The sequence below is a fragment of the Eulemur rufifrons genome, unplaced genomic scaffold, assembly GCF_041146395.1.
Source record: "Eulemur rufifrons isolate Redbay unplaced genomic scaffold, OSU_ERuf_1 scaffold_81, whole genome shotgun sequence".
NCBI lineage: Eukaryota > Metazoa > Chordata > Mammalia > Primates > Lemuridae > Eulemur > Eulemur rufifrons.
This window is the reverse complement of record NW_027182863.1, coordinates 156,278-169,273: the sequence shown is the minus strand read 5'-3', so window position 1 is coordinate 169,273 and position 12,996 is coordinate 156,278. Positions and strand designations below refer to the sequence as shown.

General features: G+C 51.4%; 1 protein-coding gene across 1 annotated transcript in view; it reads left to right on the top strand.

The window, feature by feature from the left end:
• DLGAP2 (DLG associated protein 2) overlaps positions 1-12,996 on the top strand; it is a 338,329-nt gene that overhangs the window by 324,077 nt on the left and 1,256 nt on the right. The window contains exons 12-14 of the mRNA XM_069464631.1: positions 886-1,301; positions 7,571-7,662; positions 11,162-11,314. Coding sequence (XP_069320732.1) covers positions 886-1,301; positions 7,571-7,662; positions 11,162-11,314 — 661 coding nt within the window. The remainder of the gene's footprint in view (positions 1-885; positions 1,302-7,570; positions 7,663-11,161; positions 11,315-12,996) is intronic.

The following is a 12,996-nucleotide window of genomic DNA, read 5'->3' as shown; positions in this document are numbered from 1 at the left end:
CTACACAGATGACACGCACACATGTATCACACACATATCACATGTATACACAGACACGGACCACACGCAGGGTTCTCACCAGCAGCATCAGCCTCTGGTGACCAGCCCTTTCCTTCCTAATCACCTCAGTCCCCGGCTGTGTGGAAACAGGTGACATTAACACACATACGGTGAGAATGTTTTTAAAACACCTTCTCAAGTCAGAATTTGGATTCGTTATTTGCATTCGAGAGTTAACGGGGACGAGACGATATTAACTTACCCAGCTAGGAGGAGAAGCTCAGGCCCTCACAGGTGACATGGGCGTCACCAACAATCAGCGTGACGCAGACGTTGCCTACTAGAAGCAGCAACACGGGGCATCACTGTACACGCACACAACAGAGTGGGAGCCGTGTGAAATCTTAGCGTGTTTCTGAAAGGAACGTAACTGCTCACTGATAGTGATTTCACAAAGCACATTGACTCTCCTGGTACCATTCAATTACTCAAATCTTTTTTAATTTACTTTTTATTCTTTGTAGAGATGGGGTCTCACTGTTTGCCCAGGCTGGTCTCAAACCCCTGGCCTCAAGTGATCCTCCCACCTCAGCCTCCCAGAGTGTTGGGATGACTGGCATGAGCCACCTCGCCCAGCAATAAACTTAAATCTTAACTGGGCATTATGGAGGCCTTAAGACACAGGCAGATGTCAAAGTCTGACTATTTGCAGCACCAAGTGTTCTTTCCTAGATGAAGCACCAGCCAGTCCAACGGATGAAACGCTGGTCCTTTCTCTGAGTCGTTAGGTTGTCGTGGTTCAGGTGTGCTCCCTACAAGCCGTATTTAGGATTTCGTTGCGCATCGCAGAAAGGCTACCATCTGTCTCCTCTCCCTCCTTTCCAGACACGGGCGTTTCAAACGTTCCAACAGCGTCACGGCTGGTGTCCAGGCTGACTTGGAGCTGGAGGGCTTCCCGGGACACATCGCCACGGAGGACAAAGGCCTCCAGTTCGGCTCCTCCTTCCAGCGGCATTCGGAGCCCAGCACGCCCACCCAGTACGGAGCGGTGAGGACTGTGCGGACCCAGGGCCTCTTCAGCTACAGGGAGGACTACAGAGCCCCGGTGGACACCGCAGACCTGCCCCCACCGGACCCCTGGCTGGAGTCGTCCCTCGAGACGGCGGAGACCGGCAGGATGTCTCCCTGCCGCAGGGACGGCTCGTGGTTTCTGAAACTGCTGCACACGGAGACCAAGCGGATGGAAGGCTGGTGCACAGAGATGGAGAGAGAGGCAGAGGAGAACGACCTCTCGGAGGAAAGTAAGAGCTCAGACCTTCCCTGGGGCCCTTCGCACCCTGGCGATTTTTCGGTAGAGCAAAACTGGCAATGCTAACAGGGAAACTCCTTTGGTATTAGAGTGAATGAAGTAAGTGTGCTTCCTACTATATCCCGATCAATTATAAGAAAAGATAAATACCTGAAAAGAAAGCAGTTGCTGAAATGTTGAAGGGGGTCCTTTGGTTTGGGTGTTCTGTTTTGTTAGGGAAGTTGACTATGAGGTCGATTGTGCTAACGGTTTTCTTGGTAGCCTAGTTTATCTCGTATTCCACCTAACAGTTCTCTTGAATTCTGGCAGTAACTTCATTGGGAGCAATCTGATTCTTTTCTAGAATTGTTACTGTCCCCTGTTTATAAGAAAATGCCTTGGCATTCTACCAAAGGCAGGTTGGAGCTAAGCAGCAGATTCGGGCCGTCAGCTGCGTGGTGGTGAGGCCGCGCTCTCGTCCCGGGTTGACTGGTGATTTCCCCACCGACTGCGGCCTGCAGGGTTCCCGCAGGGCTCTGCCTCTCCCCAGGGACAGCAGCCACCGTCACCTCCCCCCGGTTCACCTGCAGAAACCCACCACCACGACTATTCAGAAGCCGCGTCCTCTACAAGTGGCTGTGTGGACACCACCTGTCTTTGTTTATAGGCCAAGAATACCAAGAATATAATTGCAAAATGCTTAGAACCAAGGCTTGTTTTTAAGAAAATATGATTTCGCAGAGGTATTTACTCAATATCTTGACGAATCATGCTCTTTTTAAAGTATTTTTTCTTTTTCCATGAATCTCCTTGTACACCTGTTAGATCCCTACACATTCTGAATTTCACAGGGAAAGCTGAGGCCCTTGGGAATTTCACTCTGACATTCCATTTCTGTAACGAACGCCTGCTGACATGGAGCATGCCAGTAACCCTAGGAGTGGAAGCACAATGGTGAAATCACATCCACTGTGGTTTGGGGAGAACAATGGCCTTGGAATCTGAGCAATCTGACGGCATGATTGCTGTGCTGGTTTTTAGTTGCTACAACTTGTGGTGTCGACCTGTGAAGAAAGGGAGATGCTGCCTTTGACTGACGAATATGCCCTTCCGCAGCTCTCTCGTAATCATCTAATCCACACGTTCTTCACACGGCCTGAGGTTGGACTCTGAGCACTGGGGAGGAGGCGTTGCCATGGCGAGGCATCCCATACAGCCCCTCGGCCTGACGGGGCCGCGTGTCTGCGTGTGGCTGGCGATGTCCGCGCAGCCATCTTCAAAGCCTTCGTTTGGCGTGCGCTGCATGTACCGTCGGTCTGGGTGCAGTTAACGGAGCGCGTGCCCACGGTTGTGGTATTAGAAATCGCTCGTTTTCTGCAGCACTTGGTCACTTGTTCGCATGGGCTTCAATGTAGCAGGGTCATCTTAATTACAGGAGAGATTTATAATCTTTATCATGAAGATAAGACGCAGAAGACTGAGTTGCCTGAGCTGATGCCAGAGTCGAGTCAAACAGCCTGATGGTTCCGTCTTTTGGACAGTGGATGTTGGAAAGTTCCTGGCCCTAAACAGCTCCTCCCAAAGTAGGTAATAATCTAAATGCTCGTCTGATCAGAGCCAAAGACTAGCTGGGAGGAGCGTTAGTGATTTCCTTGTCTGAGCCCTCCTTTAGAACGAGAGAGGTCAGCCGGGCACAGCAGCTCTCGCCTGTAATCCTAGCACTCTAGGAGGCGAAGGCGGGAGGACTGTTTGAGGACAAGGGTTCAAGAACAGCCTGAGCTAGAGGGAGAGCCCATCTCTACTAAAAATAGAAAAAATTAGCTGGGCATGGTGGCACACACCTGTAGTCCCAGCTACTCAGGAGGCTGAGGCAGGAGGATTGCTTGAGCCCAGGAGTTGGAGGTTGCTATGAGCTAGGCTGATGCCATGGCACTCACTCTAGACCAGGCAACAGAGCAAGGCTGTCTAAAAAAAAAGGGAATGAGTGAGGGACCAACAGGCTCACAAGTCGTGTGAACACAAGAGTTGGGATCAGGCACTGGGTCTCCCAGGCCTCTGGATAGGGGAGAAGTCGAGTTGCAGTAGGACTGGGAACAGGGTAGACTGGAAAACAAAGAGCCCAGAGTGACCCTGAGAATGAGCAGAACACGTGTTCAGTGCAGGAGGTGAGGAGGGCATGGGCCAGAGGGAAACCACCTGTGTCCACAGTTGGCGCAGGCTGTCTCAGAGCAGCAGAGAGGAGAACAGACCGAAGAATCAGAAACAGTGACAATGTCTGAGCAGAGCAGATTGCTGTGTGCACAGCGGCTGCTCCCAGCCTTAAGATCAATGCATTTGTGTGGCCTAATGGGACACCCACTGCTTCCAGACGTCCGGTGGGGGATGAGGCCAGGGATGTGCCCCTGTGTGGATCAGGCTGACATAAGCCACCAACTGACCAGGCGTCTTGCTAACGACTGATAAGGGCCTATGAAGACATCTCCACACATCCCAACAGCTAAATTGCCAGGGGAGACTGGACGGTAAAAACAAATGTGTGCTCACAGCATAGGAAACAATTAACAGAGTGAAGACGGATTGAGGTCATCTTACCTTTAAACATTTTAAACACTGTTAGGTAAATATCTGAACACAGAATGGGAGAAGATATTTGCAAACTATCTGTCCAACAAGGGATTAATAACCAGAATATATAAGAAACTCAAACAACTCATAGCAAAAAAAACGAACAATTCGATTAAAAAACAGGCAAAAGGTCTGAATAGACAGAAAAGTATATGAAAAATATTCACATAATATTCACATCACTAAATGCAAATGAAAACCATAATGAGATATGATCTCACCTCAGTTAGAATGGCTACTATCAAACGGACAAAAAATAACAAACACTGGTGAGGGTGCAAAGAAAGTGAACACTCATAAACTGTTGGTGGGAATGCAAATTAGTATAGCCGTTATGAAGAGCAGTACAGAGTTCCTCAGAAAACTAAAAATAGAACTACCCTGAGATCCAGCAATCCCACTCCTGGGTATACACCCAAGAGACATCTGCACCCCATGTTAATTGCAGGATATTCACAATAGCCAAGACATGGAATCAGCCTAGGTGCCCATCAACAGGTGAATGGATAAAGAGGATGTGGACTATCGTTCAGCCATGAAAAAGAATTAAATTCTGTCATTTGCAACAATGTGGATGGAACTTGGATGGAATTGGAGGGCGTTAAGTGAAAGAAGTCAGACACGGAAAGACAAATATCATGTTCTCAGTTATCTGTGGGAGCTGACAAAGTCAATCTCGTGGAGGTAGAGAGGGGATTGGTGGTTACTAGGAGCTAGGAGGAAGGAAAGGGAGGAGGGTGAAGAGAAGTTGGTTGAAGGGTAGAAAAATACAATTAGAAGGAATAAGTTCTAGTAAGTTCAATAGTACAGTAGAGAAATTATATTAATAGTTAATAATAATTTATTGTATATTTCAAAATAGCTCGAAGAGAAGAATTGTAATGTTCCCAACACAAAGAAAAGGTAAAAGTTTAAGGCAACAGCTGTCCCAATTACCCTGATTTGATCATTACACCTTGCACACGTGTATCAGAATACCACGTGGACTCCGAAAATACATACAACAATGATCTCTCAATTTAAAAACACACACAAAAAGTGTGCTCAAAACCATGAAAATAATGAAGCCTAAGATGCAGAAAGGAGATCTCTGGAAGCAGTGACTCACCCGCTCTGTGAGATTAGTCACATGGAATCCCAAGAGATCAGAGAGGTGCAAACGTCAAACTCTCTGCAAATCCTAATAAAACCCACTTCAAATTTTGAAACCAAAGCATAGTGTAAATGTTGCCCTGGCACTTCATAGCAAATTTAGATAGCATCGGAAATTGTAGAAGACATGTGAAAAATAAATTAGAAGAGCCAAGTATGTTAATCAACTTTCTTTGTGCATCGAAGTCAAGGGTTATATCAGGTTCCTTGTAAATTTGCATTCTGATGAGCATTAGTCCTTATCTGAATCTCTCAAGAGAAAAAGTGTCTACACTATGACAAAATTAAGAACGTACAGTGGAAAAGAATAAATTGAATGTTCACTCCAAGTTCTTTGCAGTTGTAGGAAGCTATTTACATTATCGGCATCAGATAGGATCATTCCCATTCACTGAACAGCAAAACCCTCCTGCCATCAGCAGCCGTGTCGTCAGCTATGGTCTGTGACATTCGTTATCTCTTCCCAACAATATTCTATGATACCCTTTCTAATAACTGTGCTACATTAAATCAATACCAAGATGTTGCACATCTATTCCTCTTGGGCTAAAGAGTATACATTGAAGTACTTTGTATTAATAGCTCAGTTGGATTCCACTTTAAGAGGAAAGTGAAAATTAGGGGTTAAACTTGAAATTTTATAAAACTGATTGACTTTTTAATTACAATTTGAGAAAGCATATAGTCAGTAAAACAAGTGCACTCAATTGCCCACTTCTATATATTCCTGCAGCAACAACTTTATTAAACCAATCATCAATTATGCAGGTTATAGAATACACAAGAAACAGAAATTCAACATTTCTAAAGCAAAGGTGATCCCCCCTCAGCGTCAGTGAGACGAGGCTGCAGAAATGTGTTCAGTGTGGGGGTGTCGCGTGTGAGTGAAGGATGAAGAGCTTTCACTCTCTCCCCTCCCAAGACACTGCTCAAACCCCACACCTGCCCTGGGCTCCTCAGCCCCGGCCGCTCCAGCACCCACCTCTGCTTCCCGAGCTCCCAAGATGGGGCCTGGCCAGACCCTTCCCCTCCCTGTCCTCTGCCAGGTCCAGGGGCTCCCGTCCCGGTCCTCCTACCCATCCCCCGACTGGCTGGCAGATCAGATCCGAGGGGGTGGACAGGAAAAGCAACCCTCCTGGAGGGGGTTTGCAAGAAGGCACAGGCCAGGTGTCAAGATGCCTGACAAACGACCACCGTTCTGTTTTTAAACAAAACCGAAAGGATGCCAAAGTGCTTTCAAATTTATTCACTTTTATTAAAAGTTATGGGTTATTTTTACTCTTTTTAATATCCCAGATGCAATCTAGAATTGGATGGTACTAGGGAATTGTGGTCAAGCTCTCAGGAACGGCGATGACACTGTGGCCGCCGGATGACGGCAGGGGAAGTGCTGGCCACAGCCTACCTCCGAGTGACTCAGGGAGAACGTGCATACGCGCGGCAAATGCTACTGGCAGGTTCTAAGTGACAGGGATACAGGTGTTTGCTGTACTTCTAATTTTTCTGCATGTGTAAAATGTCTCATAATAAAACTCTGGGGAACGAAACAATCTGGATTCATTTCAGAAAAATAAGAAAATGTAGACAAATAGGGAAGCAGCTTTAACCGCGTTATCCTACCCAGGAGGACATCACTTTTAAGAACGTGTTATACATATAATGCCAGATGCTCAATTTTTGAAAAACGAGCGATGTACAACGCACCGTTTCCTAGGTGGCTTCTTTTACCTCCCAACACGCCCGAAACCCTTTCGAATCAATAGGTCATTTCGGGAACATCATTTCCGGGAGCCTGGTAACATTTTATCGCATGGCCTTTTTACGCCCTCTGACCGCGGTCTGGGATGCCCCTAATGTCAGGCCGGGAGAGGAAACAGCGGCAGCCGCAGCGCCGACCGTCAGCTGTCGGGATCTTCGCCGCCAGTGGACAGCGCGTGTCAAACAACTGGCTGAGACGGGCTGTTAAAATAACTAATGTCTGGGGACAGTCGCCGTGGAAGGAAGTTGTCGGGAACCGGCTTCAGCGGAGCTCAGTTTGCGCCACTGGAAATGAGCTCGGGGCTCCCGTCGCCCGGGCACTTGGAGAAACGGAGTTTCCAGCTCCACCGAAACCCAGCGGGTGCCCAAGAGGAACGTCCTTACGGTTGGCGTCTGGGGGTCTTTGCACTTCCCCCGCACGTCGAGCGGGGGGCAGGTGGAAGGCAGGTGCCCCCGGGGCGTGTTCTGCGCCACAGACCCCGAGCTGATCTCCAGCGAAAGGGGATCGATGGGTGCCGCTGCGACACCCCCCTCGCTGCGACCCCTCCCTCGCGGGGACACCCCCCTCGCTGCGACACCCCCCCCTCGCTGGGACCCCTCCCTCGCTGGGACACCCCCCTCGCTGCGACCCCTCCCTCGCGGGGACACCCCCCTCGCTGCGACCCCTCCCTAGCTGCGACCCCTCCCTCGCGGGAACGCCGCTGCTTCTGTTTGACCCGGTCTTGAAGCTGTTTGTTTTCTCAACAGTTCTCGGCAAGATCAGGAGTGCGGTGGGGAGCGCGCAGCTTCTCATGTCCCAGAAATTCCAGCAGTTTTACTGGCTTTGCCAACAGAACATGGTAAGTGACCTCCGATGACCTGGTCCGGTAACTGAGCTGACGCGTGTCGGTCCTAGACGTCCTTGCTGTTCTTACAGCGCATGCGTGGGGGGAACTCTGGACGGATGCGCAGTCACGACACTTCCTGCTCCGGGCACCTTGCGGGTCTGGTCTCGCTGTGCCACAGGCAGGGCTGCAGGGGGCAGGCAGGGAGGGGCGCCCAGCAGCGGGGGGAGGTCACGTCTTTGCAGCTGGACTTTCTTCCAGAGAATCTCAGAGGAGATGAGATGAAAACCGCTGTTACAGCCAATGTCACAAATAAAGAAAATGATCTGAGGTTCCTGGAAACAAAAACACATAAACAACTACATTTGAAGAAATTTTAGAAATAATTTAGCCTCTATATTTTGTAGTCAAGAGTGAAACAAATATACCATCAACTGAGTCATTAATACAGTTGGCGTTAAGCTTGGTTCTTCCTGGCAATCAAAAGGGAAGAAAATATATATTTACATATACTGACATGTACATAATGACATGTTTATACTTATGCATACATATTAATGTATATTTACATATGCTTACAGATACTTGTTAATATATTTATATATGCTACGTATTGACATGTATACACAAATATATACATATATATTCTTTCCTTAGCTGACTACAGAAAGTATTCACTTAATTTTATGAGAAATAGTACTATTTATAGCCTATTTATAGGCTATTTTATAATCCATATATTGATTTTTTTTCAGACCAGCTAGGCCTCTTGCAGCAATGGTGTCAGGAGTTTGACTCTGTTTTGTTTTGCTTTTTAACTTGCAAGGAGACACAAACATGCTCTTCCACATCAACGGGAGCACGAGCACATCAGAGTTACCAGTTCCCATCTTTCAATTAGGATTGTTAAAAACTATCCCTTCGCTAATATATTCCAGTAAACGCCGTTAAAGTTCATCGTGAAGTTCGAGAGTTGCCTGTTCCCTATGACATAGTCGCAATCAGCATTTAGAAGCAGAGGACAGGAAGGCGTGGAGTTCCGTGAAGGAAACATGTAGCTGCGTAAACATTCCATTGTCGTGTTCCTGTGGGTGTTCTTGCGTCCTCCGTGGGGTCTATTGGGTCGTTATCCCTAAAGGAACGGACGCGGGCCGGTGAAGAGCGTGCCGTCGTACTGCGCAGCGGCAGGTGAACCTGGGCGGCCGCGGTGTCAGGAACCCGCAACCCAAAGCGCCTGCGCGGGGAAGGGGCCACGGCCAGGCCTGTCCGACGTTCGTGTCGTCTCCTCCAGAACAGCGAACGTCAGGCTTAAAACTATTCGTCCTAATATCACTGATGCCTTTTGAACCTTGACGCATCTGCTGGTGAAGGGAGGGGGGTCTGAGACACGCTGGGGAGAGGGAGGGCGGAAACGCGGCAGGTGCTCCGCGCGTCACAGCCCGGCCGCCCACGGGTCAAGGCAGCAGTGCCGTTAGCAGCCGCGGGAGCGCTGGGGCAGGTAACAGAGCTTTACGCCAAAGCAGTGGCCCTAGAAGTCGTCAGAACCCCAGCGGATGTTTAGGGCGGACTGCATGCGGCAGATGTTCTTCCCGGGAACTCGGGAGGTGGCGCGTGTGGGGGTCGCACTGGACAGACTCTCCTCGCGAGGCTCACAGCGACTCCTGTGCGTGCGGGAGCAGCAACCTGGTGTCGCCGGGCACAATCAGCACCCGGGCAGGGGGGCTAGAAACGCAGAATCGCATGCGGACCTGCCGGGCCGGGCTTGCGGCTTAGCTAGAGCAGGGGGTGCGCCGAGCGCACGCTCACACGCAGGGGTGCTCTGGACCCGAACGTGGGGCGTCCAGGTGCATGTCGAATGGACTCGCGATGTCAGGGCCAGGAGCTGTCTGAATTTTAAATGACTGCAATTCGACAGGGCTGTGCGGCCCTGCGTTGCTTTGCTGGCAGAGAGAGGATGGCGTGGCACAACCATTGACTTTTTTTTTTTTTTTTACTTTATAACCATTTTTAATTTATAATCATCGTATCTGAGTGCCCAGTGGGTGCAGATGCAGTCAGCCCCCCCACAAAAAGAGAACAGCAGACACAGAACCGGGTGCTGATTGTGCCCGGCAACACCAGAGCCAGCACAGCTGCAGCTGGGGTCTGAGCTAAGGCTGCTCTGTCAGCCTGGGGGTGGCGGCGACAGCACCCACTCTGGGGTCGGTGGGAGCCTCCAATGGCTGCCGAGAGTGTCCACTGTGATTGTCCCTTTGAGGACGTGACCAGAGCACAACACCCACCTGTGGGCCCGGGAGGAGCCTCGGCTGGGCTTCCCTGACAGGGCCAGGCAGCGCATGCCACACCCACAAAAGGAGAAAGTTCTCATGTTTGCAAAGCGTTCCAGAAGGAGGGACACAGACCTCCCGTAGACACTCGGAGGAGTCCTTGCCGCGGGGTTCTCTGGGTGTGGGGACTTGCTCGCACCGGCCCGAGCTGCCCTGCACGGCAGGAGCCCGTGGCCTTCGTGTTCCTCTTCCGCGTGGGTGCAGACTGTGCGCGCACGCGGGCCAGGCTCCCCGGTCCTGGGCCTCCGCTGCCCGGCTCCCGCGGGGACCTTCGCGGAGGCCTGGCGGGCTGGAGCGGCCCGAGGCTGCCCTCTTGTGGTCGCGGAGAGGAGCTGCCGTCTCGGCCCTGGGTGGGAACCGCTGGGCGTCCCCTCCAAGCCTCGGCTGTCGCAGGGCACTGGGGTCAGTCCGTGAAAGGGGCTGACAGAGGATCGTGTCGTGTCTCATGTGAGCTTCCAAGGAGCAAGCGTAGCTGTACGCAGTTCGGGGAAGCGTCTGCCCACCAGAAACTTTTCTGTTCAAGGCTCCCAGTCCAAGACATCCCCCCTTTGAATCAAGGGGACCACACCCAGGAAAGCCATTAAATTTTAAATGCAGGCACCTGGTGGGAACCCTGTACCTGTCAAGAAACATGTCTTTGGGCCACGGTGGCCCCGGGGCTGCAGGTGGTGGCATCACCTGCCTCTGGGATGGTCAGTGAGGGCCTTTTGCTCCTTCCCGAGCTTTGCGTCCCTCCTCCCTCCCCTGGGGCTAAACTAGACACACGCAACCTTCCTAAGGTGTCTTGACCGTCAGAATCAGAGCTAAGACCCCTCAGAAAACAAACACGGAGGAAGAGGACTGGCTCCAAGCCCACTCCCCCACCCCGCCGACACTGCCCCATCTGCGTGACCCCCAGTGACCTAACACAGGCCCCCCTGCTGCTGTGACCCGCCAGGCAGCCCCTCTCGCTCCCAGTCCCGGCATTTTCAGGATGGAGCGGTGAACGGATGTACTACATATTTTCAAACCGTCGGCAAATACTTGTGCTAAAGCAAACTGTTATGGAATCGTGTTAAGCCTTCCCAAATATTTGCATTGGTGTTTGACTAGCCGGTCCTCTCTCTGATCCCGTCCCTGGAGAGGCGCCGTGGGAAGAGCGGCCTCCCCGAGCCCTCTGCCCACTAGGCCCCCTTGTGTGTCCCCAGGACCCCAGCGCCATGCCCAGACCCACCTCCCAGGACCTGGCCGGCTACTGGGACATGCTGCAGCTCTCCGTGGAGGACGTCAGCATGAAGTTCGACGAGCTGCACCAGCTGAAGCTCAACGACTGGAAGATCATAGAGTCTCCGGAAAGAAAGGTAAGGACGCCCGCGCGGTGTGGTTCCCTGCAAACCGCCTTTCCGGGACTCCTGGAATCTGGCCCAACTGCTGAAATGGTCTGCTCCAAGGCTGTGCGGTGTGGGCTTTCCCAGTGTTGGGTCAGCCACACAGGATCAAATTTACATGCATGCCTGTGACTGTGTCCCTGTGCACACGTGTGTGTGCCTGTGTGCACAGACCAGGGCCTGTGTGGTGACAGTGTCTCCCTGCTCTAGCTCCCAGACACAGGCAGGGCAGAGACACGCCAGCCAAACGCACGTGCTCACCTCTAGTCTCTTTCTCACAGGGATCCAGCTCTGAATTATTTCCATCAAAACTTTATTTTGGTTCTATTACGCTGGTTTCCCACAGGGAAAGTTCTAGGTCTGGTTAAAGTGACTATCTTCTATTCAAATACACCTACTTCTATGTCTGGAGTTAGACGCAAGGTGACATTTTAAACCTTATGGAACCATTTGGTGACATAATCTTTCTATAGATCTATCAGCCTCAGCCCTTAAAATAGGCTGAAAATTTCCATTAGATTCCAACCCTGGTATTTCCCATCTTCCGTGATGGTATCAGCTTCAGCAGAGCTAGCACACAGGTCTGAGCTAGCAATAAATACCTGCATTTCCTCACACGTTAGAGAAGTTCTGAGTCATTATAATCTGATTTATCCAGATAGACATTATCAATTAAAATAAAATGATGAAGAAAATCAATCCAGCACACTTTTGGGAAGTGGTGCCTGCTGTATAGCCGAGGCACATGTCTAGGTGATTACGGTGAAGCCCTGTCATGCGTCACCGTGACCTGCGCTGCCCCGGAAGGCGCCGTTGGCAGCTCGAGCTGCAGGCTGGCTGTCCGGGGGACCGGGGAGGGTGCAGGGAGGCGCTACGGCTGTGATGACGTCAGCGCATGCAGGTAACCCGCGGTTTGCTTCTGAAGTGAGGGGGAAAGACTAAGTGAGGAGCCCAGGTGAAAGGTTGTTCTACCGGATACAAAACCAGAACTTGCTTGAGATAGTCCGGCTGGGCGCAGCGATGCTTTCTGGCTTTCACCGCTGGTAACTGGGAGCCGCCAGGAGCCCATGCCAGGAGCCCATCTGCCTAAGCTGCGCGCACAGAATGGTTCTCACGGTGCACGCGGCTCCCTGCGAGGCCAGAGCACCCCCAGCCCAGACAGGGAGCGGCCCCCAGCCCGTCAGCACGGCGCTCCCCCCCCCCGCCCCCGCAGAGCGCCCTGCCCCTCTGAACGCATCTCTTAGTGCTCGGTGGTCCCCAGGCTCCACAGCCGCCTGATGGACCCTCTTCTAGGGCATCTCACCTGGGGCTCAAAAGCCCCCCGGAGAGGGGACGCCCACAAGCAGTGTCAGCGAGGACCTCTTACAGGTCCGAATTTCAGAGGACACAGAGGAGGAAGAGAGAGGGACACAGCCTCGGGGTTAATGCAGGAGCTACCTGTTAAAACAGCTGAAAGGTTGCAATGAACCAATTACCCCTTGTTTTAGACGGTCGCCAGAAAGCAGGAAAGAGTGCCTGCTTCCGGCCTGCATCTTGTAAAAACAAAGTTTCAGACGCCAGCATGGTCTTCTTGCCAAACACCCTCAGTCACCCCAGCACTGGGACAGGTGTCCCCGCCACTCACAATACGGCTTCTGTCCCCATTGTCCGCACGT